At 43.8% G+C, this 25,660-nt stretch overlaps 1 protein-coding gene across 1 annotated transcript in view; it reads right to left on the bottom strand.

Annotated features, from left to right (window-relative positions):
- LOC126267423 (nephrin-like) overlaps nucleotides 1-25,660 on the bottom strand; it is a 1,327,372-nt gene that overhangs the window by 668,791 nt on the left and 632,921 nt on the right. Inside the window, exon 4 of the mRNA XM_049972675.1 lies at nucleotides 18,165-18,272. Within this exon, the coding sequence (XP_049828632.1) occupies nucleotides 18,165-18,272 (108 nt within the window). The remainder of the gene's footprint in view (nucleotides 1-18,164; nucleotides 18,273-25,660) is intronic.

The following is a 25,660-nucleotide window of genomic DNA, read 5'->3' as shown; positions in this document are numbered from 1 at the left end:
CTGCATACGACCGAGGCACACAGGGCCAACACCCGGCATCATGGTGTGGGGAGCGATCTCCTACACTGGCCGTACACCTCTGGTGATCGTCGAGGGGACACTGAATAGTGCACAGTACATCCAAACCGTCATCGAACCCATCGTTCTACCATTCCTTGACCGGCAAGGGAACTTGCTGTTCCAACAGGACAATGCACGTCCGCATGTATCCCGTGGCACCCAACGTGCGCTAGAAGGTGTAAGTTAACTACCCTGGCCAACAAGATCTCCGGATCTGTCCCCCATTGAGCATGTTTGGGAATGGATGAAGCGTCGTCCCACGCGGTCTGCACGTCCAGCACGAACGCTGGTCCAACTGAGGCGCCAGGTGGAAATGGCATGGCAAGCCGTTCCACTGGACTACATCCAGCATCTCTACGATCGTCTCCATGGGAGATTCAATGTACCTTGAAACCGAGTCAAATATATGTAAGCCTGCAAGGTTTCGTGGCCGTTGTCACTGAAATTAAAATATTCTGGGTTATTAGCCCGCGTCATACTTCTTGTAGAATGTACGATGTTTCGACCCTTCTGCTTGGATCTTTCTCAGGATGTTTTGGTTTCCACTACTGCTAGAACACTATCAGAGACGAGTGTCGCGTCCACTTCTAATGGGGGAGTTTTCTGGCGTTCGTGCTGGAGTAGAGATAGTATTGGTTAAAATTGGTATGGCTACCATTGTTGGGCCACAGTCATAGGCTAATGCAGAAGTTGGGCGTTGGTAGCTCATCTCCTGCGGATACCATTGGCGATCATCGTCATTGGATAGAAAGGCACTACTCTACGCTTATGCTGGAGAAGGGTTATTGGTTGGTGGATGCGGCAAAGTGTATATAGGCGAAACGGGAAGAACTGTTAAGCAACGCATTGAGGAACACGAACGGCACATGTGGCTAAAACAAAGTGCAAAATCGGCAGTAGCGGAGCATCACGAGAACTGGGGCTCTGACATCGATTTTAATAACGTACGTGTACTGGCTAAAGAAACAAACATTTATAGAAGAAAGGTCCTAGAAGGGGTTTAAATTTCTATGAATGCGTCTAATTTCAAAAGAGAGGACGGGTACAGGCTTCCGGCGTCGTCGCTCCCGCCATCAAGGAAGTAAATATGAGGCAGCGGTGAAAACAACGCGCTGCAAGTCACCTCGGCGGAGAGTAATATTTTGGATAAACATTCCTCTCTCTTGGTCTGTCCATTTCGAATCTAGCCACTGATGACAAACAACCAGTAGCGGTAGCAGGCATTCCAACCAGTAACCCTTATCCAACACAAGTGTGAAGTAGTTGCCTTTCTGTGTTCTAGCAGTAGTGGACACCAAATATCCTGAAGACTATCCCAGCAGAGGGGTCGAAACGTCGAACATTTTAGAAGAAACATGACGCGGCCTAATAACCCAGAAGATTTTAACGTCTCCGAGTCAAATTTGTCAACCTTTCTTCGATTTCTAAGTTTATTACCGGAAATAATTGGAATAAAAGGCGGAAATCAAGTGTTTCAGAAATTGGTTATTTTGAGCGGTGTTAACAGTCAAGTTAAACTAGAGTGGGAGAAAATCTATATAATGGAAAACCGGTTGTTTCATCGATAAGCGCCATCTCTATTTCAGAACCATAGCTCATCAAGTGTGCACGCTTCATTCCGAAACACTGGTGGAGAGTATCGCCTCTCAGCGGATCTCCCTTACTTGCTGGAACACTGTGTTCGTTTCGGCAAACACGTGCAGTGAGACTCTTGAATAAGAAACCCCTGCGCTTTTGTAGCGCAGTTCGTTTGAAACCTCGCCAGAAGGCTTTGTCCGATATTAGGAGCGCTGCGCATTCAGGAGTCGTAAAAGCCTTAAACGGCTTTCCCAGTGGAGGCGGAACGGTTTAAGTAAGAGATGCAGGACGCGAAAGCGGCACCGCGCGCCGACGTCGGCAGGGAGGAGCCAGGTGGCAGCAGCGTCGGCGTCGGGACGCGTCGGTGGACGACGGGCGGACGGAGGCGGCGAACCGTGGCCACGGCGTCGCGACGCGCACCGCTGCTCTCAAAACACGCGCCGTCGCACGCAAGCACGACGCCCGTTTGCCGGGCCCGGCTGCAACAGCCGTCCTACTACTGGCACACACACACCCACACACATACACAACAGTCTGTACAGTAGGCTAGTGTTGCAGCGCCATCACCGCCGCCGCTATGCGTCGCTTCCGATACGGTTCAGCTACTACAAATGGTTTATTTTTGCTCATTGCCGTAATGTCGCACACAAAGCGGTAATTACACGCTGTTTAATTATGGTGAAATGCGCGCTGAATGTGAATCCGCGAGGGAGGCGCTCGCTTGCGTGAGTACCGCCCCCACGTTGGAGTTGGTTGCGCTCGTGGTGGTGGTGGTGATGATGGTGGTGGTGGTGGCTGCGAAACGGCGGGTTTGTGGATTTATAATTTCGCGGCAACCGTAACTGCCACGCAATTTTTCATGACGGGCGGCGCCGCTGCTGTTAAAATTAAAGAAGCGGCTGGCGCTACGTGATTATGCGTTATTTCATTTTAACGATGGGGCGGAATTCACGGATCATTTCCTCAAATATTGAGGTTACTGGGCCGAGTGACGACGTTTATTGGACCAAAAGTTTTGCAGTTTGCAGACCTCATAATTTCTAACTGAAACTGATTTTCTTTTCAATGTTGACCTATCAGCTACCAGACCTTGCTTCGGCATACGGCTTATTATACATCGACTGAATAATACCTTGGTAGAATTGAGGCTGTAGAGCGTGAGAGCTCTCACAAATGACATAATTTTTTCGAATCTCTTTACATTACCTATACCACAATATACTTATATCACTGTAATGACATTAACATACCAGTAATTTGTTAACCTTACTAATATTCTTCCTTATGGTCCTTACCATCCTTTACTAGTTACGTTAAGCGATTATGATTAAAATTATTCCGAATATCCTTACATGATTATCTTTCGAAGTTATATGCAATACTCTGATTCTAAGCCAATGCCAACGCATTACATCCATTGCTTTTCAAATCAGATATAAAAGATTTTACTTACCTTTGTCCCACAGCAAAGTAGTGGAAGCTCTACAGGTTGCGGCAGTAAGGTAATATATTTAACATTTTACACGACAAACATCTTTCAGCATTGTGATTTCAGGTGTAAATAGAAGTCTGACAGATTACTGTCATTGTTTATAATGCATGCCATAAAGTCGCTGCTAAAATTTTGTCCGGTTTGGCCAGTATAACAATAGTTGCTATCGCCATACATTATTTTGTAAATTACAGAAGTGACATGTTCGGAGGTTTTGGTTGTGCTTGAACATAATGTCGTTATAATATTGTTATCTGTATAGAAAGACAGTTATATGTCTGTGGATTCCAATAGTGCATTTATCTTATTTCTTATTCGTCCTAGTTAAATTGTAGGTATAACATACAAGTTACACGAAAACTGTAACATAACATGAAACAACTTACATACCTATAATTATACTTTTCATGACTTGACAGCAAAAGTTTACTATAGATGCAATACAGTCGTCATTTCCAGCTAGACATAAGTACCAATGCAAATATAAACATAAAACATCCACAATTTACAGATATATGAACTTATCAATGATATTCGAATTTTCTCAGTTCAATTGATAATAGCAGTTAAGCCGAAGCAGGCCTGTAGTATAAAATATTAAATGCATTACTTTTTGCTGCTAGTTTTGGAGCTGTCATTTCCATTAATTTAAAACATGTATTTCTGCCGAACAAAACCACGTGTATCATAATGGAATTCCTATCTGCTTGTGAGCATCTTACATTTGGCAGTACAGACATATAGTGTTTTCAGAAACAGTCTTAAAACCTTCTAACGTTTTTGTAGAGGAGGTTGTTACGGACGTAATTACCATTGAAATTAGCCAATCAGGCAGTTGAGAATGCAAATTCAAGCGGCCTGCCAGACACATTTAGTGCCAGGTATTCTCAAAGGATAGATGATAGCGCACGAGATTGATAGGAAAAAATATTTTGGATTTGAGGTCCGCCAGTTATGCAAAACACCGTTTTTCTTTAACACCCAAACATGTTTCGGCACCACTGTGCCATCATCAGTGGGTTTCCTTTTTATTTTGCACTGTAATATGAACATTTATGTTAGAAGTTTGTAAGGTTATGTTAATATTTAGTAGAAACAATCGATCGCTTTTTTGTATATACCTTTACATTTGATGAATGTGAAATTTACAGATCCCTTTTATGTTGTAGCTTGTCATCTGTAACCAAACAATGTTGTTTAGAACGTTTTTTGGTGGGAATTAACCTATCTTCTGGAATGTAATTTAGTTACTCGCGATGTTTTCGCGCCTATATTCGGTTATTACTTACAGTTTTCCGTGGCCAGCACTCTCATTTCCCGCATTATGTTGACGTGTAGTGATGCACACGCAAGTATAGCCGGTTTTATCACAAATATCTTGATGAAAACACTTTTCCACCTCGCCAAAACACAGTATGATCGCGGTTTGTTGTGTGTCCCAGCCCAGTCGATATTCATTTGTTCGCTAGAGAGTTCGGCGCTAAAATTTGACAGATAAAGTCCACACACACACACACACACACACACACACACATACGAAAAGTAGAAGAAAAAAATTCACAAAGACGCACCATTCACACACAAAAGAAATACCACATAAAAATGACAACGCAAAAAAGCTAAAGAAGCGTACAGAAAACACACACACACACACACACACACGCACACACAAAGATAAAACACAAACAAGATTCAAATTTAGCGCCGAACTCTCTAGCGAACAAATGAATATCGACTGGGCTGGGACACACAACAAACCGCGATCATACTGTGTTTTGGCGAGGTGGAAAAGTGTTTTCATCAAGATATTTGTGATAAAACCGGCTATACTTGCGTGTGCATCACTACACGTCAACATAATGCGGGAAATGAGAGTGCTGGCCACGGAAAACTGTAAGTAATAACCGAATATAGGCGCGAAAACATCGCGAGTAACTAAATTACATTCCAGAAGATAGGTTAATTCCCACCAAAAAACGTTCTAAACAACATTGTTTGGTTACAGATGACAAGCTACAACATAAAAGGGATCTGTAAATTTCACATTCATCAAATGTAAAGGTATATACAAAAAAGCGATCGATTGTTTCTACTAAATATTAACATAACCTTACAAACTTCTAACATAAATGTTCATATTACAGTGCAAAATAAAAAGGAAACCCACTGATGATGGCACAGTGGTGGCGAAACATGTTTGGGTGTTAAAGAAAAACGGTGTTTTGCATAACTGGCGGACCTCAAATCCAAAATATTTTTAACTGCAAATACGGCCAATACAAGGAGCTGCACGTCAAAATGATGAATAAGAGATTGATAGGGTTTTGGCTAATGTTCAATATTTACTACCGTCCCATGTCCTATCTGGTTTGGATTTAGGAAACCAAATGAACAACACATCTGGTGACAGCGTCTCTGACGGACTGATTGAATTTGAGAGCGTGACCGACTGTTGGATATCTTCAATGCTAATTGACTCAGAAAAAGCATCAGGTATCGAAATGTTTTCATAACATTTGTTTCTCAGCGCAATCAACTCTGAAGCACTCTTACAACTTTTTCAGAGTGTCTCTAACATCCTGTGTATCACTTCAAATATACAATAGTTCTACTAGACAGCTACAAAATCACCATTCACAGGTGTTCCTGATTTGATGGATCGCAAGCCCTCGACCATGTGGACTCAACAGCAGTAACAAAAATTTGCTCCAGATGTCAGAAATCAAGACGCAGCGGAATGCAAGTAATGCCCAGAGTAATATTTTGTATGATGCGTTCCCCCTGTGTTACCTAAAACGACACCAAACAGGGCCCGTGTTTGCTGTAACGATGTAAACGGTGCAGCCGATGTATAACATCATTACAAGTGAACCGCTGATTAACAGGGACCGCAGAAAAAAGGTGAGTAATAGCTTCTGTCACGGGCAAAATGTCGTGTTACGTCTGACGAGTAACACAAAACGGCCATAAACATGTCACAGAAATAACATAACTGGGAAGTCCTGTTACTTAACAAAGGGCTACACATACTAGGTATTACTTCGTGATCTGTCTACCACGCATTGCGTATCTACCGATCATTGTGGAATATTAGAATTCATCTTCACACACTGATCTTATTCTACAGCAAACACATTTTGAGGTTCTCAGTGGCAGCAGCCCAATATCCTGTCATACTTTCGGTTCAGGTCGAGGCTGACAAGTGCCAAAGAACTGAGGCTGCCTGCCATCACTATTACTGCGAAACTCTCATTTCTTCATGTGGTGAGACACCACACTATTCTGTCCAGTTAACACTTGTAAGGAATGCATGCAAGTGCAAGGAGCCACAGGATGATCAAACTGGGTTAACCTCCCATCGAGACAAATTCTTTGAGCTGTACTGGACAATTTTTCTTACTTCAAAATACAATGCATTTTGTCCATAAATAAAAATTCCGTTACAGTTGACAACATTCTTAGTACTGAAGTCTCACACATCGGCGTATCAGCTCCATCTGCAACTAAAATCATACATTGACAATGTAATGAGTTGTACATTGTTTAGCTTAAGGCCGTTGGCAGCTAGTATGGGCACTCCAAAATAGGAAATCCGGAACGCAATGCAGACCGCAGGCAAATGTGGTTGAAATAGGTTAGCAGAGGTAAACAGTAGCGGTACAAGGCCTCTGAATAGCAGACGCTCTGAGCAGCTGTCCCAGGGAATATGTATAACTTGAGATAATTATCTGGTGACTCCATTCTTCGCCTAGACGCTAGTGTCATAGTACACGACAGTCACAAACACTAGTATCTTAGGCCGTGCCGCTCTAGGCGCTACAGTCTGGAATCGAGCAACCGCTACGGTCGCAGGTTCGAATCCTGCCTCGGGCATGTGTGTGATCTCCTTAGGTTTGTTAGGTTTAATTCGTTCTAAGTTCTAGGCGACTCATGACCTCAGAAGTTAAGTCGCATACTGCTCAGAGCTACATTAGTAGTATCTTAGCAGAGGTAGGAAGCGTGATAATGCTCCTGAGAAGCGTCACGTAAATGAGTTAGAGTGCTGTAACAGCGGTACCCAAGTATGAGGGTCCCCTGGACTAGGCCAAGTGACGTAATACACGGTTCTTGCTACCCATAAGAGGAATGGCCGCGACGTTTAGCTTTCAGCTGAGCGCTGTTGCCGCCAAAGTTAGTTAATGTATAGCCCACAATCATCCCTACCTACCGAATGGGAGAGAGGAAGAAATTTGAATGTGATTGGGCAGATGCGCCTAAGGTGCAGTGCCACTCCACAGATTGACCTGCGTCGATAAAGGTTCGTCGGATTGGTAGGCGGGCTGTAGCAAGAAATAAATAGTGTGCCGTCACAATCTCTTAAAAACCCATTTTTTTTCCGAAAGACTTCTCCGTCAGGTAGTTGAGGCGCCAATCTCCGACATGTCAATTTTTCTCAGTTTTGGTGTTCGCTACTTTTGTTAGCACTCACCCGACGGATGCAAACATTGATTTTTATTGTGCACTGAGTTATCTCCTTAGCTTTTTCTAACGTTTGGTTTTTGCCTTCAGTGTAGTAGTTAGTCCGACTGCTAATAAATAATGTTCATTACATCCCTGAGTTTCAGAAGTTTCGTGCTGCGAACATCCCATCGGTTCTCAAACTCCGCACCTCCCGTAGGTGCCTTGTGACTGTGTTTGGCGCAGAGCCATTCCATCAGTCTGACTTCATTGGAACTGATATACACTACATGTATACTCTTTTTATTATTTAGGATGGTCAAGATCGCATAGTGGAATGCCGAAACTGGTGCCTTCAAAATTAAATAACATCTCAGTTACACGGCTGTTGGTGAAATCCATTGATATTGACAATTACTTAATCAGCCAACGTCCTCTTCCCACGACGGATCTGTGTTTCTGCTTTAGCTCTAGGCACTTACAAAGTGCAGACTGACATGTGTCTTTCTCTCTTGCCTCTATGCTGTGTTAGGATACGAGAGTTAAAACGCAGCTCATCGGCCGTGCTTGGCTGATCAGTAGATGGTAGGGAAAACTGTCTATGCTCGAGGGGCTAGAGCGCTTGCAGCGTATGGGTGACTTATGTCAGGAACATTTGGAAGTTGGTTTTGGAGTGGTCACTTTTCCATACTCCCTCTGATGAGCCATGCACGGTAGATGAGTTGCCTTTTAATTTAACCTGGCCATATCAACTTCGTACTGACTTCAGTTATACCTGAAGAAGGGGCTGAGACGCCAATAGGGAGTTGGTAAGACTAATATATTGCACGTTTGTAGCAGAATTTTTAATTATGAAGAACTTCATGGGTTATGGAGGTCCCACTAACAGATTTTCACAAACCATTTGTTTGTGTGAGAGGTTCTACATCTACATCCATACTCCGCAAGCCACCTGACGGTGTGTGGCGGAGGGTACCCTGAGTACCTCTATCGTTTCTCCCTTCTATTCCTGTCTCGTATTGTACGTGCAAAGAAGGATTGTCGGTATGCTTATGTGTGGGCTCTAATCTCTCTGATTTTACCCTCATGGTCTCTTCGCGAGATATACGTAGGAGGGAGCAATATACTGCTTGACTCTTCGGTGAAGGTATGTTCTCGAAACTTTAACAAAAGCCCGTACCGAGCTACTGAGCGTCTCTCCTGCAGAGTCTTCCACTGGAGTTTATCTATCGTCTCCGTAACGCTTTCGCTATTACTAAATGATCCTGTAACGAAGCGCGCTGCTCTCCGTTGGATTTCTCTATCTCTTCTATCAACCCTATCTGGTGCGGATCCCACACTGCTGAGCAGTATTCAAGCAGTGGGCGAACAAGCGTACTGTAACCTACTTCCTTTGTAGTCGGATTGCATTTCCTTAGAATTCTTACAATGAATCTCAGTCTGGCATCTGCTTTACCGACGATCAACTTTATATGATCATTCCATTTTAAATCACTGCTAATGCGAACTCCCAGATAATTTATGGAATTAACTGCTTCCAGTTGCTGACCTGCTATTTCGTAGATAAATGATAAGGGACCTATCTTTCTATGTATTCGCATCACATTACACTTGTCTACATTGAGATTCAATTGCCATTCCGTGCACCATGCGTCAATTCGCTGCAGATCCTCCTGCATTTCAGTACAATTTTCCATTGTTGCAACCTCTCGATACACCACAGCATCATCTGCAAAAAGCCTCAGTGAACTTCCGATGTCATCTACCAGGTCATTTATGTATATTGTGAATAGCAACGGTCCTATGACACTCCCCTGCGGCACACCTGAAATCACTATTACTTCGGAAGACTTCTCTCCATTGAGAATGACATGCTGTTTTCTATTATCTAGGAACTCCTCAATCCTATCACACAATTTTGATAGTCCGTATGCTCTTACATTGTTCATTAAACGACTGTGGGGAACTGTGTCAAACGCCTTGTGGAAGTCAAGAAACGACGGCATCTACCTGTGAACCCGTGTCTACGGCCCTCTGAGTCTCGTGGACGAATAGCGCGAGCTGGGTTTCACACGACCGGCTTTTTCGAAACCCATGCTGATTCCTACAGAGTAGATTTCTAGTCTCCAGAAAAGACATTATACTCGAACATAATACGTGTTCCAAAATTCTACAACTGATCGACGTTAGAGATATAGGTCTATAGTTATACACATCTGTTCGACGTCCCTTCTAGAAAACGGGGATGACCTGTGTCCTTTTCCAATCCTTTGGAACGCTTCGCTCTTCTAGAGACCTACGGTACACCGCTGCAAGAAGGGGGGCAAGTTCCTTCGCGTACTCTGTGTAAAATCGAACTGGTATCCCATCAGGACCAGCGCCCTTTCCTCTTTTGAGCGATTTTAATTGTTTCTCTATCCCTCTGTCGTCTATTTCGATATCTACCATTTTGTCAACTGTGCGACAATCTAGAGAAGGAAGCACAGTGCAGTCTTCCTCTGTGAAACAGCTTGGGAAGAAGACATTTAGTATTTCGGCCTTTAGTCTGTCATCCTCTGTTACAGAACCATTTTGGTCACAGAGTGCCTGGACATTTTGTTTTGATCCACCTACCGCTTTGACATAGGACCAAAATTTCTTATGATTTTCTGCCAAGTACATAGAACTTTACTTTCGAATTCATTGAAAGCTTTTCGCATAGCCCTCCTCACACTACATTTCGCTTCGCGTAATTTTTGTTTGTCTGCAAGGCTTTGGCTATGTTTATGTTTGCTGTGAAGTTCCCTTTGCTTCCGCAGCAGTTTTCTAACTCGGTTGCTATACCACGGTGGCTCTTTCCCATCTCTTACGATCTTGCTTGGCACATACTCATCTAATGCATATTGTACGATGGTTTTGAACTTTGTCCACTGATCCTCAACACTATCTGTACTTGAGACAAAACTTTTGTGTTGAGCCGTCAGGTACTCTGTAATCTGCTTTTTGTCACTTTTGCTAAACAGAAAAATCTTCCTACCTTTTTTAATATTTCTATTTACGGCTGAAATCATCGATGCAGTAACCGCTTTATGATCGCTGATTCCCTGTTCTGCATTAACTGATTCAAATAGTTCGGGTTTGTTTGTCACCAGGAGGTCTAATATGTTATCGCCACGAGTCGGTTCTCTGTTTAACTGCTCAAGGTAGTTTTCAGATAAAGCACTTAAAAATATTTCACTGGATTCTTTGTCCCTGCCACCCGTTACGAACGTTTGAGTCTCCCAGTCTACATCCGGAAAATTAAAATCGCCACCCAGAACTATAACATGGTGCGGAAATCTACTCGAAATATTTTCCAAATTATTCTTCAGGTGCTGAGCCACAACAGCTGCTGCGCCTGGGGGCCTATACAGACATCCAATTACCATGTCTGAGCCTGCTTTAACCGTGACCTTCACCCAAATCATTTCACAATTCGAATCTCCGTCAATTTCCTTCGGTACTATTGCACTTCTTATCGCCTCCCCCTCCACTGTCCAGCCCGTCTCTGCGGTATACATTCCAATCTGAGTTTAGGATTTCATTACTGTTTACATGTGGTTTCAGCCAACTTTCTGTCCCTAGTACTATATGGGCGTTGTGACCGTTTATTAGTGAGAGCAGTTCTGGGACCTTTCTATAGACGCTCCTGCAGTTTACTATTAGCACATTAATATTGTTATTCCCTGTTGCATTTTGCCAACTCCTGCCTTGCCGCGTCTCAGGTGGCGTCTTGTCGGGCCTAGGGAGGGAATTCTCTAACCTAAAAAAACCCCATATGCACTCCACACGTACTCCGCTACCCTCGTAGCCGCTTCCGGCGTGTAGTGCACGCCTGACCTATTCAGGGGACCCTACATTTCTCCACTCGATAGCGGTGGTCGAGAAATTTGCACCCCAACTCTCCGCAGAATCGTCTGAGCCTCTGGTTTAAGCCTTCCACTCGGCTCCAAACCAGAGGACCGCGATCGGTTCTGGGAACGATACTACAAATAGTTAGCTCTGATTCCACCCCCCAGCTAGGCTTTCCGCCTTCACCAACTCCGCCAACCGCCTGTACGAACTGAGGATGACCTCTGAACCCAGACGGCAGGAGTAATTGGTGCCGACATTAGCAACAATTTGCAGTCGGGTGAACACAGTGCTCTCTATCGCCGCCGGTAGGGCCTCCTCCACATCTCGGATGAGACCCCCCGGCAAGCAGACAGAGTGAACACTGGCCTTATTTCCCGACCTCTCCGCTATTTCCCTAAGGGGCTCCATCACCCGCCTAACGTTGGAGCTCCCAATAACTAATAAACCCCTCCCCCCGTGTGCCTGCTCGGACCTTGCTGAAGAAGCAGCCACATGTCCACTCACAGGCAGAGCGGGCGATGCCACACGGCCAGCCTCCACATTGACCCTCCGCCTCGTGCGCCGCGAACGCCGCTGAACCCGCCACTCCCCTTGGGGAGAGGGTGGCCCAACCGCGCCCGGTACCCGCGAAGATGTCTCGACAGCAGGGAAAGTGGGTGAAGCATGTAACACCTGGGGTGTACCTTGTGACGCACCAGACTCCCCACTGCCGCTACACTCCGAGGCAGCAGCCTGAAGACGGCTGACCGTGGCCATCAACACGCTCAGCTGTTCGCGAAGAGTGGCCAGCTCCTCCTGCGTCCGTACACAGCAGTCACACGTCCTATCCATCCTAAGGAATCAATTTACTGAAGAGACTTAATCAACTTTTAACTAGACTGCTAATTCACTAAAGGCGGCTGATTATTGACTAAACTGTGATTGCTAACCACTTCTTGTAGAAAACAATGAAAATAGCACTACCTGTCTCTGGACTGTATTGAAAACAAACACTAGCACTACTGGCACTATGGTTGACTTAAGGGACTCTCTCTGACTATTAGTAGCATCCGACAATTAAAGCTACCTAAAAGCAAAAACACACGGAAGAAGAAGTGACAATAAGGAAAAATACAGTTAATACTTAAATTAAGGTAGCTCGCTGCACAGCAGACGTGAAGCAGACGGCCCTATTAGAGTGTTTCTTCATCTACTTTGTTCTCAATGCTATTCATTTGAAAAAATGATTGACTGTTGTCAATGATCTAGCCATCATCACTCTTTATAGATGGCTAAGCTTCAGCACATAGCTGAGGACCAAGCAGGGGCCATCTAAATAGGGGAAGGCGGGGTAAGATGTGGAAGCTAATTTTAAACCCTTACAAAAGGGAAAAAATTAAACAAATTCAAGTTGTTTTGACTATCGTTTCTTTACTTAACCATTGAATTACAATAAAATGCAAAGAAACCTGCAAAATTGTTACATTTAGTAAGAAATATGTCGATTTGAAACATAAACTACCATATCTCTGTCTTACCCATATGCGGGGTAAGATGGGGAACTAGCATCAATTCATCTCTAAAGCTTAAATAAGGACTGGAATAACGAAATCATGTGACGATAAGGTTTCGAAACATGGTTCTGCGAATTGTAGAATCAGGTATTACATTTTATTTAGGCCTGTTACTTTCACATAGTACATAAGTGTGGACAGCCTCGTCATCATCACTTTCTATCCCTGCGCAAGTGTCGTGGGCCCAGAGTCCGCAGCTAATACACCGTATCCAGCCTCCTTCAGGGAAGTAATAGCAGTATAATGGTTCAAAGGGCTCTGAGCACTATGGGACTTAAACTTCTGACGTCATCAGTCCCCTAGAACTCAGAACTACCTAAACCTAACTAACCTAAGGACAACACACACATCCATGCCCGAGGTAGGATTCGAACCTGCGACCGTAGCGGACGCGCGGTTCCAGACTGTAGCGCCTAGAACCGCTCGGACACTTAGGCCGGCCAAAGCAGTATAATAATTTTTCAGTCTCTTTCTCGTTGTCATTAGACCTCAGTTTATTATCCCTTGAGCAGGAAGGGGTGGTTTCATTTTGGTTTTTTTATCCACCTTTGGAATAGCTAACATCATTTCAGGTCTGTTAACCTGAAAGTTAGACGAAACAGAGGCTTGAAAGTCAGTTGTTAATTGTTCAGGAGTTTTATGTCTTGACAACATCTCTGGTATTTGGTCTTCCGTTTCTGTAACTTCAGATGTGTGAGCGTGATGAATGTCTGTAGCTGAACAGGGAAGGTAATCACTTTCTTGAAACATATTTCTGTTTATAGGCCAAATGCCTGTTTTCCAAAACCCGTTCACTGCTGTAGACATTGTAGCTGAATGAGTGAAGGCTTTGCCGAATAAACTTGCGATCTGATGCAGCGTAACAATTTTTCCAGGATGGGTGCGAAGCCACGATCTTACTTCATCTTCGTAAAATTTACTGAGAGGTTTCTTAAATGTCACGTCCAATGGTTGAAGACGGTGTGAGCACTGTGGTGGCAAACACAGCAAGACACTGCCATTTTCGAGGGCCACATCTATCAGTTCTAAATTCTTGGTGTGCGTTTTGTGGCCGTCCAATATGAGGAGTACTAGTCTTTCCTTTGACGCTCCAGTATATGCAATAAACTTCTTAAACCAAGTCGAAAATAGTTCTTTCTTCACCCAACCAGTTCCTTGGACTTTTGCTCAGGCAGCAGGGGGCAGGCCAGTCTCAAACGCTTGTTACATTCGTTTTTAGAGGATAAATTAACATAGGTGGTACGTAGCATCCCGACGCTGAAACACAGATTTCTGCAGTCACAGTCTGGCCTCTTTCTTCTGAAGTAACTGCCCCCACCTGTCTGCGCCTTTTCAAAGCAACCATCTTTGTGTGACCTTTTGGAATGACTTTTAAACGAGTCTCATCCCAATTGAAAATTCTTGTCTCCCATAAACTTGAATGTGTCTATGTGACCTTCCAACAGATCGAAAAAGCTATCTACAGCAACTCGATTAAACCCCATTGCAAGTGCGACTGATGTGGGCTCTGGTTTTCGTATTGTTAAAGTACTATTTCGTGCAAGAAACCCATTTAACCAATCTCTTCCAGCAGATTTGCCTGCAGTATCAAGTGGATGTTTGATGTTGTTTCGTTCAGCTAGCTGAAAAGGGAGTTCACAAATTTCTGTAAGTGTTAGGCCAAAATACTGTCCATCCATCTGTGTTAAGTTGTCTTTAAGTTCTGCGTCTTGTTCTGGGGTAAACACACTAGTCATAGGCCCTTAATGTTTTCACAGCTGTATAGCCAGGATTAGCACGTTTATTTGCCACATGTCGTTCAATCGTTGTCTGTGGCACGTTGAACTACCGAGCTGCCCTGAAAGAACCCATGTTGTTGTTGTGGTCTTCAGTCCTGAGATTGGTTTGATGCAGCTCTCCATGCTACTCTATCCTGTGCAAACTTCTTCATCTCCCAGTACCTACTGCAACCTACATTCTTCTGAATCTGCTTAGTGTAGTCATCTCTTGGTCTCCCTCTACGATTTTTACCCTCCACGCTGCCCTCCAATACGAAATTGGTGATCCCTTGAAACCTCAGAACATGTCCTACCAACCGATCCCTTCTTTTGGTCAAGTGGTGCCACAAACTTCTCCCCAATCCGACTCAGTACTTCCTCATTAGCTATGTGATCTACCCATCTAATCTTCAGCATTCTGAACCCATATGACCTTCTATATCACCATTTACAGCGTCTTCCATTGACTCCAATGACAAATCTTGTCTAGACGGTTGTCGCCGATACTTGCGAACCATCTGATATAAAACACGTGGAACGTACTATTGAGTCAGACCATTCCTGCAAATCTATATTATATAGTAAATACCATATTTACAATAGTCAGTAGTTAAAGCATAGCAGGAATACTGACTTTGCACGGTTTGTGTATTTTTATTCACCATATAGCCTAAGGCATACTTTGTAATTAATTAGGAAACGTTGGAATAACGAATACCATTCTATTTACAATTGCATTCAACGTATAATGTACGTGTTCAAAAACCACTGCGGGGTCAACACATGAGACGATAAGAACGTAATGGTTGGACAAATAGTAGGGGCAAGTCGGGGAAGCTCCCCATCTTGCCTCACCCCCTCTTGCCCCCTATCATGCTGTCAGGTTATGTTACGCCTACATGAACACTATTTAGTGAACATTGACTACTAACACAGCAGTTGACTGTTAATAATACGTACTATTCAGTGCTATAGATAGTCTGGACAAATGTTCACGAAACACATGTTTCACGACCTCGAAAGGTTTAAAACATTGCAAATCAGTATAACAATTGTACGTAACCTTGCAAAGCTCAAAGAAACCGCCGCGAAACTAAGGTTCAGCAATGTCAATACACTGGGACCTGTGTACTGATGCTGTTGACGTAGCTATCCAAAGACGGCAGCAGTCTAGCTGTAGCTTATAGCCCTTCCCCGTCTTACCCCCACCTCCCCGTCTTGCCCCGCCTTCCCCTACATCATTCAGTATGACGCCCATTACAGTAACGACAAGAAGGTAATTTATCATAACGGTGTAAGACACATCAAAATATGAAATTCTCTTTCCGTTGTCTCTGTCTTTTTCTCTTGGCGTGGCTCTTTTGAGAATCATTCATGATTCCTTTGCTCATCTAGTATCTACCAATATTTCGTGAGGCTTGGTGCCTTATACACTGATGAGACAAAAGGTTATGATTTGCGTCCACCACGAGAACGAATGTCTCCTGTTGCAATGAAGGCACGTCAGGTGGTAAGGATGGGATTTGAGGGGTACAGAAATGAATGGAGGAACATTCTAGCAATGATACAACCCGCTAATGTGGATGTCCACTGACAAAGGCGTCGACAAAGAGCAGACTGATATGGCCCGCCGCCCAGAACGAGCATCGCGTAATGGACGAACGTGATCACATGACAGCGTACTTATGGTGTGAGCATTTATGTAACAATGTTGAAGAACGGTATACGACTAATAGGCGAAAAGGTATTGGACGTCCACACCTAATTACAAAATGGAGGTCGTAGATTTATCTCTTCTATAAAGCAGGATAGACGGCGATCTCTGGCAGATTTGATGACAGGGTAAATGATGGTGCAAGTAAAAGTGTTTCGGAGCACATTGTTTCAGCGCTCATTGTGGAATATGGACTCCCTATGTGCTCCCATGTCGACATTGCAGCGCGAACTGGATTATGGAGATTGCATCTTGGAGCCAAAGTAACTGTGTGGCTGCGATGGCGTTATCCAGTAGCATAACTACCAGTATCATCTTGGATTAGAGGAAACGTGTTGCTTCGTCGTATGAATCACATTCCTTGTTACAGCAGGACGCTGGCCGCATCCAGATATGCCATCGTCCTGGAGAACGAGTGTTTGAATCATGTACCGTGTGCTCCTGACTCGGTCAGAGTGGGGGGGGGGGGACATTCACATGGGCTGCTCAGGGATTTTGGTAGTAATCGAAGGCATCATGACTTCAATGAACTACGTGAAAATTGTTGTGGGCCACTTGCATCTATTCACGTTTGATATTATTCCCGAAGGCTACAGCATCATCCAATAGCGCAACTGCTCGTGTACGTGCGCTAGAATCATGGTACAGTGGTTTGAAAAGCATTGTAGTAAACCCACATCATTTTTTTGGCCACATACCGATCAAAATTTGACCCAATGGAACTTATTTATGTAATTCCGTCTCGTCTCGGGACTGCGGTTGTTCGATGACTTGCACAAAACATATATCCAAATGGCCGTAAATTTATTGAATAATTTTATTTCGCTATCAGTTTCGGTCCCTGATTGGTACCGTCTTCAGGCCCCTACACACGAATCGAGGTATGCCATCCAATCGTTTGTTATTAGAGAAGGAACCTTTGCAGAGTATCCATGAAGATGTATGGTTGTAATTGCAGAAAAAACATATTGATATTTGTAGCCTTCCATATGTATTCATAACTTTCCATGCTAAAGTCCTGCCCCTTATTTGTGTGTACTTGTTGTCTTACGTAAATTCTTTGTTACAAAAAAATACGAATATATATGTACAAAATGTCAATGGAGTTAGTGAGGTTAGCCTTCACATAAAAAAAAAACACGTGGTGGGCGACTTATAAAATATGTCAATTTCTTGACTGAGATATACATTCTCACATTTCTCTTTGAGAGTGTGTACTGTAGTGATAACTTACGTTGTTTTAAGGGATTATTGTAACGTTTGCTAGCAATACAAGCAAACTGAAAAATATTTCCCAATTGCTCCAGTTGGTTGATATGTGACTATATTCTCTTGTTCTCCGTAACTGATTTCCGCTGTGTGGTACGTGACAGGAATTCGTTTCAGATTGTCTGTGTGTCGGGTAAGACAAAACACAGAAAACCAAATACAAAAAGCAAAACGCTGGCGCAATATCAGATGCTGTGTGAGTGATTAAGATTAGAAAGACTGTTGGTTAGCCGTTACTCTGAGGAGAAAGTAGTAACCTTGTGAGATGACTGATGACAGAAAACGACAAACATTTTTGTTATATGACCAGCGAATTCATTTGATATGGTAATATGATTTTTAGCGACTCTCTCGACATGAATAAATTAAATATACTCCAGCAGCGAATGCTTACGACTTGAACAGTACTGGAAGCTCCTGCTGGAACTCACCTCCAGAGACGAGGCAAGCCAGCCGAAGTTCGGAGCCCTCTTCGTACGGCCCGGCCACGTCCTTGAGAGGTCCCCGTGGGTCGTGGATGACAGGCGGTTGCGGTGGAACTGCAACAGGTGCACACACATTCACTGTACTAGGTTCTCTGCAGACTTTGTATGCTTACAGCATGTACGTATAGATTCTCGATCATATACTTTGGCTCGTATAAGACAACATCGCTAAGGTTCGGTAATGTGCAGCGGTGCCGGCCGCGGTGGCCGAGCAGTTCTAGGCGCTACAGTGTCGAACTGCGAACCGCTACGGTCCCAGGTTCGAATCCTGCTTCGGACATGGATGTGTGTGATGTCCTTAGGTTAGTTTGGTTTAAGTAGTTCTACGTTCTAGGGGAGTGATGACCTCAGAACTTAAGTCCCATAGTGCTCAGCCATTTTTTTGTGCAGCGGTATTTAGATGAATTAATCACTTCCACATTTGGGCTATATTGTCGTATTTCCCACCCTACATTTGTGACACTATTATTAATGTTCTGGCTGTAAGCTGTCACTGTCTTAAGAAATGATACAGAATACTAATTTATGTAAAATACTAGGTAAAGAAGAATAGAGACCGATTTTATTGTAAACGGTAATTTTATTCTTATAATGCGTCAAGGCAGTCCCCTTCCAAATGGTTGCCTTGACAGCGTCCGTGGTGATGCTTTCAGTCTTCGAAACTGTTCTAGAAGACTTTCAACTCGTCTACCGTATTTTGACGTAAGTAAACAAATAGCTCTGTTTCGATGGGTTCTTGAAATGGAGAAATAAGTCCCAGGGAGATCGCACTACAGTATTACCGTAAAAAAGAAGGAAGATTTACTACTTATAAACTATGGAAATTAATAAAAACATGTACATCAATGTAAGCCCAGTACTGAATGACTAGACCCTGTTCCCTTACTCACCAGTTCTAAGTGCAAATGCTACTCATAATCCTGTCCAGACTGTGTTGTAAATTACCCCTCGTACTCACGTGCTCCATTTGCTTTATTTCAGTGACTATAATTTCCATTGCAGTGTAAAAGAAAATTACTTTCTATAATCACGGCTGCATCACTCACCTGCTTAATATATCTATTATTTCTCTTCTTTAATTTGTGAACTGTTAAAGAGAAGATTCTTTTGTTCAGCCTCACCTTCGGAAAATTTCACCAAAGCTCATGGTTCAATTATCTTCTTCTACGTACAACTGATGTAATTTATCTATAGTTCATTAGGTTATGCGTCACATGTTTCGTCGTAATTAAATAATCTTCCATCGCATTTACACTGAAATTTCCTTTCTTGTTTTATTCATATTCTGACATTAACATTTTCGTCTCTGTAAATGGAGATATTCTGTACATGCACTATTTAAAAATCTTTGATCCAACAAAGTTTCGCTGCACCCCGTACTTAACTTTGTAACTGACGATGGCCTAACAGCCGAAATTTGGTTCGTTTTAACAAACAACACATATTGTAGCATATTAAACTAGTGCTGTCAATGTTTCATTCATAAAGTATTACATCCCACCAAAAACCCATTAACCGACTTGGCCGTCCGGCGGAGATAGTTGTCATAGTGCGTGGACTTACTGGTCGCACGTTTTCCACACTTTTCTAAATTTTTCAAGGTATTTTCCGATAAAACGGTTCATTAACGATTTGGAGTTTGTCGTTCTTGCTTTGTTTGCAGTTTTTCGTTTCCGACTTCGGCGTTTATGCCTCACAATTATATTCGAAAATACGTGCTTCTGTGATGAAGCCACTACAGAATTCCTGTTCCTTCTGAAGGCGGACCCAATGATCACGGCACACGTCTGCTCATCGTGAGGTTCATTGTATCCAAGTGCATACACACTTTTCACGTGACGGCAACCTGCTTTAAAATATGACTGGCGCTAGATGATCTCAAATTGTACTGGCGGCTCACATGACCCCGCAATACAGTCCCTCTTCGTTCATTACTATCCCATCGGGAGACTGAGGCTACACCGCACGAACTTAATTTCCCGCTTGTTGTCGGACTGCTAAAAAGGACTTGTACTAGCTAGACCAATACGAAAAAGACTTAATGACATGAATTGGAGACTTTAATGTAAGATTATCGAACCAGCCTACAGCTAATGTAACTGGCTTCCAGGAGAAAATTATTCTAAATAGAAGTGGAAAAGAATTAACACAATTAGCAAGTTTTTATAACCTTATAATAACTATCGCTATTTAATAAAACAAAATGATATTCAAAAGTGTTCTTAGTCGCCTGAAAGACAAATGTCATTACCTGATTGCATAATTGTTAACAATGATGTATCACCACTCATAGCCGATAGAAGAATATACTGGGCTTAGGTCCATTTGTAACTTTTTTTTGGAGATGGAGACGGCATATTAGCGTTTAAATACGGAAACAACTAGCAAAGTATACTAACTACTGCGTGAAATCATACAACACTTAGGTGACGAAAGAGTAAATGAAATATTTTTAATGTAACCTGTCACTGAAGATACTAATGAATAATGGAAGACTGTAAGCAGTAATGTTCATAATGAAGCTTTTGAAGCACTGGGAACATGATTTGAGTGATGTAATAAAAAGGGATTAAGAACTGGCAGAATTACAGACGGGTCGTGAGTCGTGCTTAGGTAGCTCAGTGGACAGTTACGCTTGGGACGCGACAGCCGGTACTTCCGCGTAGTCGTAGCGCCGCAAGCCGTATTTATAGAAATTCTTGGATTGTGACCTGTGATATTCTCAGTGCTTCTTCACTACCGTCGTACACACGCTTATTAATTACAGCGGCCTCGGCCGCTCATATAGTGAAGTTATGGCTCCCAATGTACCCCGTAACAATACCCAGTGTTTTGCATTTGAGAAACCTTTCCGGAATGTGCAACCGAGTTCTCTAGAAATCCATGACTGGATAGTAGATATTATTGGCATCACGTCCGACCAGGTCCACAAAGCATATACGACATGGTCGAATATTGTTTCTTTGTGAAGTTTTTAGATCCGATACACCAGGAGAAAATTTTGGTGAATACTGGTGACAAAGCAGAGTTCCGACATCGTGATCAGTCGGTGACATCGAATATAAACAAGCGCGTGTGCTCAATTTGCTCCTGAGGTTGAGACTTGTTTTCTTAGAGAAGTCCTTGCCAAATACGGTGACGCACGATCGATTAGAAACGAAAAATGGTCGAGCCACCACAAACTCCAATGTTATAGTGGGTTTCGCTCAGTTGACATGGCCGTTAAAGTCAGTATCCCATCCTATATGATGGTTTGTGGTTATAAGACTGACAAGTAGGCGCTTGTTTTATCTGTAACACGAGTGGCTATTTACGAGATGATGGCCCACGGCGCGTTTTCGTACTTCGAAACAATCTGCAACAACGACAGAGATTAACATTGGCTGATGTCCTAACTCAAAATCAGACGCTTTCTGTGATTGACTCCCAACCAAGTGCGTCTGTGTCAGAGGACAGCGATCTCGATAAAGGCACCTTTCCGCCCTTACCTCAGAAAACCGTGGCGAGTCACGCCTTAGGCGCCGGTGTTGCATTTTCTGTCGGCAACAAACGACGCCGAACTAGTGACGGTAGTACCCTCGGTGACCAGATGGTAAAAAATCAAACCGATGACACGGATTGGTTCAAATGGCTCTGAGCACTATGGGACTTAACTTCTATGGTCATTAGTCGCCTAGAACTTAGAACTACTTGAACCTAACTAACCTAAGGACATCACACAACACCCAGTCAACACGAGACAGAGAAAATCCCTGACCGGGAATCGAACCCGGGAACCCGGGCGCGGATAGCGAGAACGCTACCGCACGACCACGAGCGATGACGCGGAGTCACGGGCCTCCACACAGGACACGCCTATGTCGGAAGGCTTAGTTACGACCCGCCTAATTCACATTGAAACTCCCGACGCAGAATCTGTCAATACGAGTGCAGTCGAGTGTTTACAGCAATCTGTTGTGATGCCGCTTCTCGATTCGCCACAGGTAGTCAACATACAAGAGGCAGAAGTCAGTCAACTGCTAAACGTAAACACAGAGGATGATAAACGCGGGATAGAGCATACCATAAACACCCGCCACCTCGGAATTACTTCCAAACAATGCGAACAACTGGAAAGCTGTAAACAAACAGCCAGTGCGGCTCCAAACAAACACGTTGAGCCTACTGAAGACGTGTCTTCGGACTTGCCGTCGCCCTTTCCGAAACAAGGACTTTCACTTACTGCTTACAGCCATCACTCGCCAACTCCGCCGTCTTCTGTGGCACTGCGGATGACTGTACGTTGGCAAAATAAAGTTAAAGCATATGACTCCGTGGCTGGAAGTAAGACAAAAAGTAAAGTCAGAGCAAAAACTGGTACAAAATCCTCGGATGTATGTTAGAAGTCCGACGGTGAGATGGATTGGGCTTCCAACGCTTTCCAACACCCACACGTCTCTGACGATTATGAGTCAATCCTATAAGTTATTTTTCTCTTAACATTTATAGAGGAAGGACAGATTTAAAATTAGCAATGCTACGGCAGTTTATCTATGAATCCGAAGCTGCTATGGTTCTGTTACAGGAAGTGTCTATCCTAAATTTTCATGTACCAGGATTTGCAACAATCGTAAACACCGCGGCAGACGAGGGTATAGGTACAGCCATTCTATCTCGAGACGAATTCCAGTGAGCAATATCGAAATGTTGGACTCCAGTAGAGGCATAGCTTGCCAAATGTTTGACGTCACCGTCGTCACAGTCTATGTTCCATCTGGAACGGCTCTCAAATCAGAAAGAGCTAACTTCTTTAAACAAGACATCATATACTTGTTACGCCGCAACAAAACCCAGTTGATAATTAGTTCTTATTCTAACTGTATGATCAACGGGGAAGTGCAATCACCAACCTTTACTGTAGGCAACTACATGGTCTGGTGCGTCACCTGCAGCTGAAGAATGAATGGGAACTAAAATTTCCTACCCTGGTAAAGTACACGAACCTGACCTCCACCACATGTAGCCGTCTAGACCGTTTGTACGTCTCTGAGAACATTTGCCAACATGTACTGGACGCCGATGTTATTCCGGTTAGTTTCTCCGACCACTTCACCCCGTGTCTCACCATAAATCTAGCCAAACCTCATACTAAATGGCAAAGGATTCTGTGGAGCCTAAACGTTTCTGTTCTCGGAGATGCGGCGCTACGAGATGTCATCTCCACGACATGGGCGGATTGTCTCAAGCAATGCAGGAGATATCGGAGGAATGTTGTGGTCAAACGAAAAATGCGATTATCCTTAAAAAAAACTACAGTTGGCAACGGGCACAAGATGTCAAACGCACGATTGATTTTTACTAGACAGTTCTGAGGGAGTTGTAAGCGAATATGTCACCAATTAACACGTAGCTGGGCACCATCAAACAAATAAAGGCGGAGCTTATATGCATAAAGGGAACGCACCTTGAAGGACTGAAGGTCAGATCTAAAGCAAAATCGCTTACAGAGGACGAACTTCCATCGTTGTATCACCTCATAAAACATCGTGCCAATCGCAAGCGAGCTTTTATCGCGGAGCTAGACTCAGATGATGGACTCAGATTGACCCGACAGAGTGATATTCTTACTGCAGTTTACCGGTACTTCACGGATCTGTACTCGCAATGCGATACACATGGTGATGACGGCGGCGAGATCGTGAGTGCTCTGCCTCCGTAGTCACGCGTGCGGAGAACTCGGCTGTCGTATACGAATTTGCTCAAGACGAAGTCATTGAGCTGATTTCTGGCTCACCATCGAGTAAATCCCCTGGCCAAGATGGATTAACACGGGTATTTTATGTGCGTTTCTGGCCCAAAATCGGACACGCATTTACAGATGTTCTCAATGAAGTGACGCGAGGGAGTGACGTGGCGGCCGAAATGAAGGAAGGTCGCATTATATTGATACCAAAAAGCAAACACGGAAAAACTTTAGATAACTTCCGACCGACTGCTTTACTCAATTTTGGTTACAAACCTTTTGCCAGAGCACTAACAGCAGATTGCCTCCATTAATGAAGCAAGTGATTAACAACCATCAATCATGCTTCCCTGGTCGCACTATTATGACGCCAGTCTCGGAATATAGAGATGTAATAGCCATAGCGTCTGTCACTAATGTGAATCTGGCATTGCTGTTTATCGACTTTTGCAAGGCATTAGATCGCATCCGCCACGAGCACCTCCTACAGCTACTGCAGCAGTGTGGTTTTGATCAACGGTTTACTAATGTCGTGCAACATTTCGTCACGGGCCTTACAAACAAAGGCAGCGTAAATGGACAGCTTACTCAGCCCATCGAGGTCCGAAGAGGGGTGCCGCAGGGGAGACCTCTCTCCATGATATTGTTTAATCGCTCGAGCCTATCTTACGCTCCATTCATGCTTGCAGGCCTGTCGATCGCCGGGACGTCCTTCGTGGTTCGTGCTTACGCCGACGACGTTGGAGTGTTACTGCGCAACGACGGAGACGAGTAGACGTGTACTGTCGTGCGTCCGGTGCTAAAATCAACACTGATAAATGCACCTTTGTCAACATTCTGGGATTGGGCGAAGGTGTCGAAGCCCATAGCACTCTGAGGATGATTATCGACAAACGACCTCTAAAAAAGAACGCAAAAATTTGAAACAGTGCACCAATAAAATGCCAGGTGCCATCTATAAAACAATTGGCGGTCTGTTGACATTCTCCAACGCATACGACTCCTCAGCAGTTATACAGGGTGTTTCAAAAATGACCGGTATATTTGAAACGGCAATAAAAACTAAACGAGCAGTGATAGAAATACACCGTTTGTTGCTATATGCTTGGGAGAACAGTACATTTTCAGGCGGACAAACTTTCGCAATTACAGTACTTACAATTTTCAACAACAGATGGCGCTGCAAGTGTTGTGAAAGATATAGAAGACAACGGAGTCTGTGGGTGCGCCATTCTGTACGACGTCTTTCTGCTGTATCGTGTGCTGTTCACAACGTGCAAGTGTGCTGTGGACAACATGGTTTATTCCTTAGAACAGAGGATTTTTCTGCTGTTGGAATTCCACCACCTAGAACACAGTGTTGTTGCTACAAGACGAAGTTTTCAAGGGAGGTTTAATGTAACCAAAGGACCGAAAAGCGATACAATAAAGGATCTGTTTGAAAAATTTCAACGGACTTGGAACGTGACAGATGAACGTTCTGGAAAGGTAGGGCAACCGCGTACGGCAACAACAGAGGGCAACGCGCAGCTAGTGCAGCAGGTGATCCAACAGCGGCCTCGGGTTTCCGTTCGTCGTGTTGCAGCTGCAGTCCAAATGACGCCAACGTCCACATATCGTCTCGTGCGCCAGCGTTTACACCTCTATCCATACAAAATTCAAACGCGGCAACCCCTCAGCGCCGCTACCACTGCTGCACGAGAGACATTCGCTAACGATA

Source organism: Schistocerca gregaria, chromosome 4 (genome assembly GCF_023897955.1).
Source record: "Schistocerca gregaria isolate iqSchGreg1 chromosome 4, iqSchGreg1.2, whole genome shotgun sequence".
NCBI classification, from domain to species: Eukaryota; Metazoa; Arthropoda; class Insecta; order Orthoptera; family Acrididae; genus Schistocerca; species Schistocerca gregaria.
This window is presented reverse-complemented; position numbering and strand designations above follow the sequence as displayed.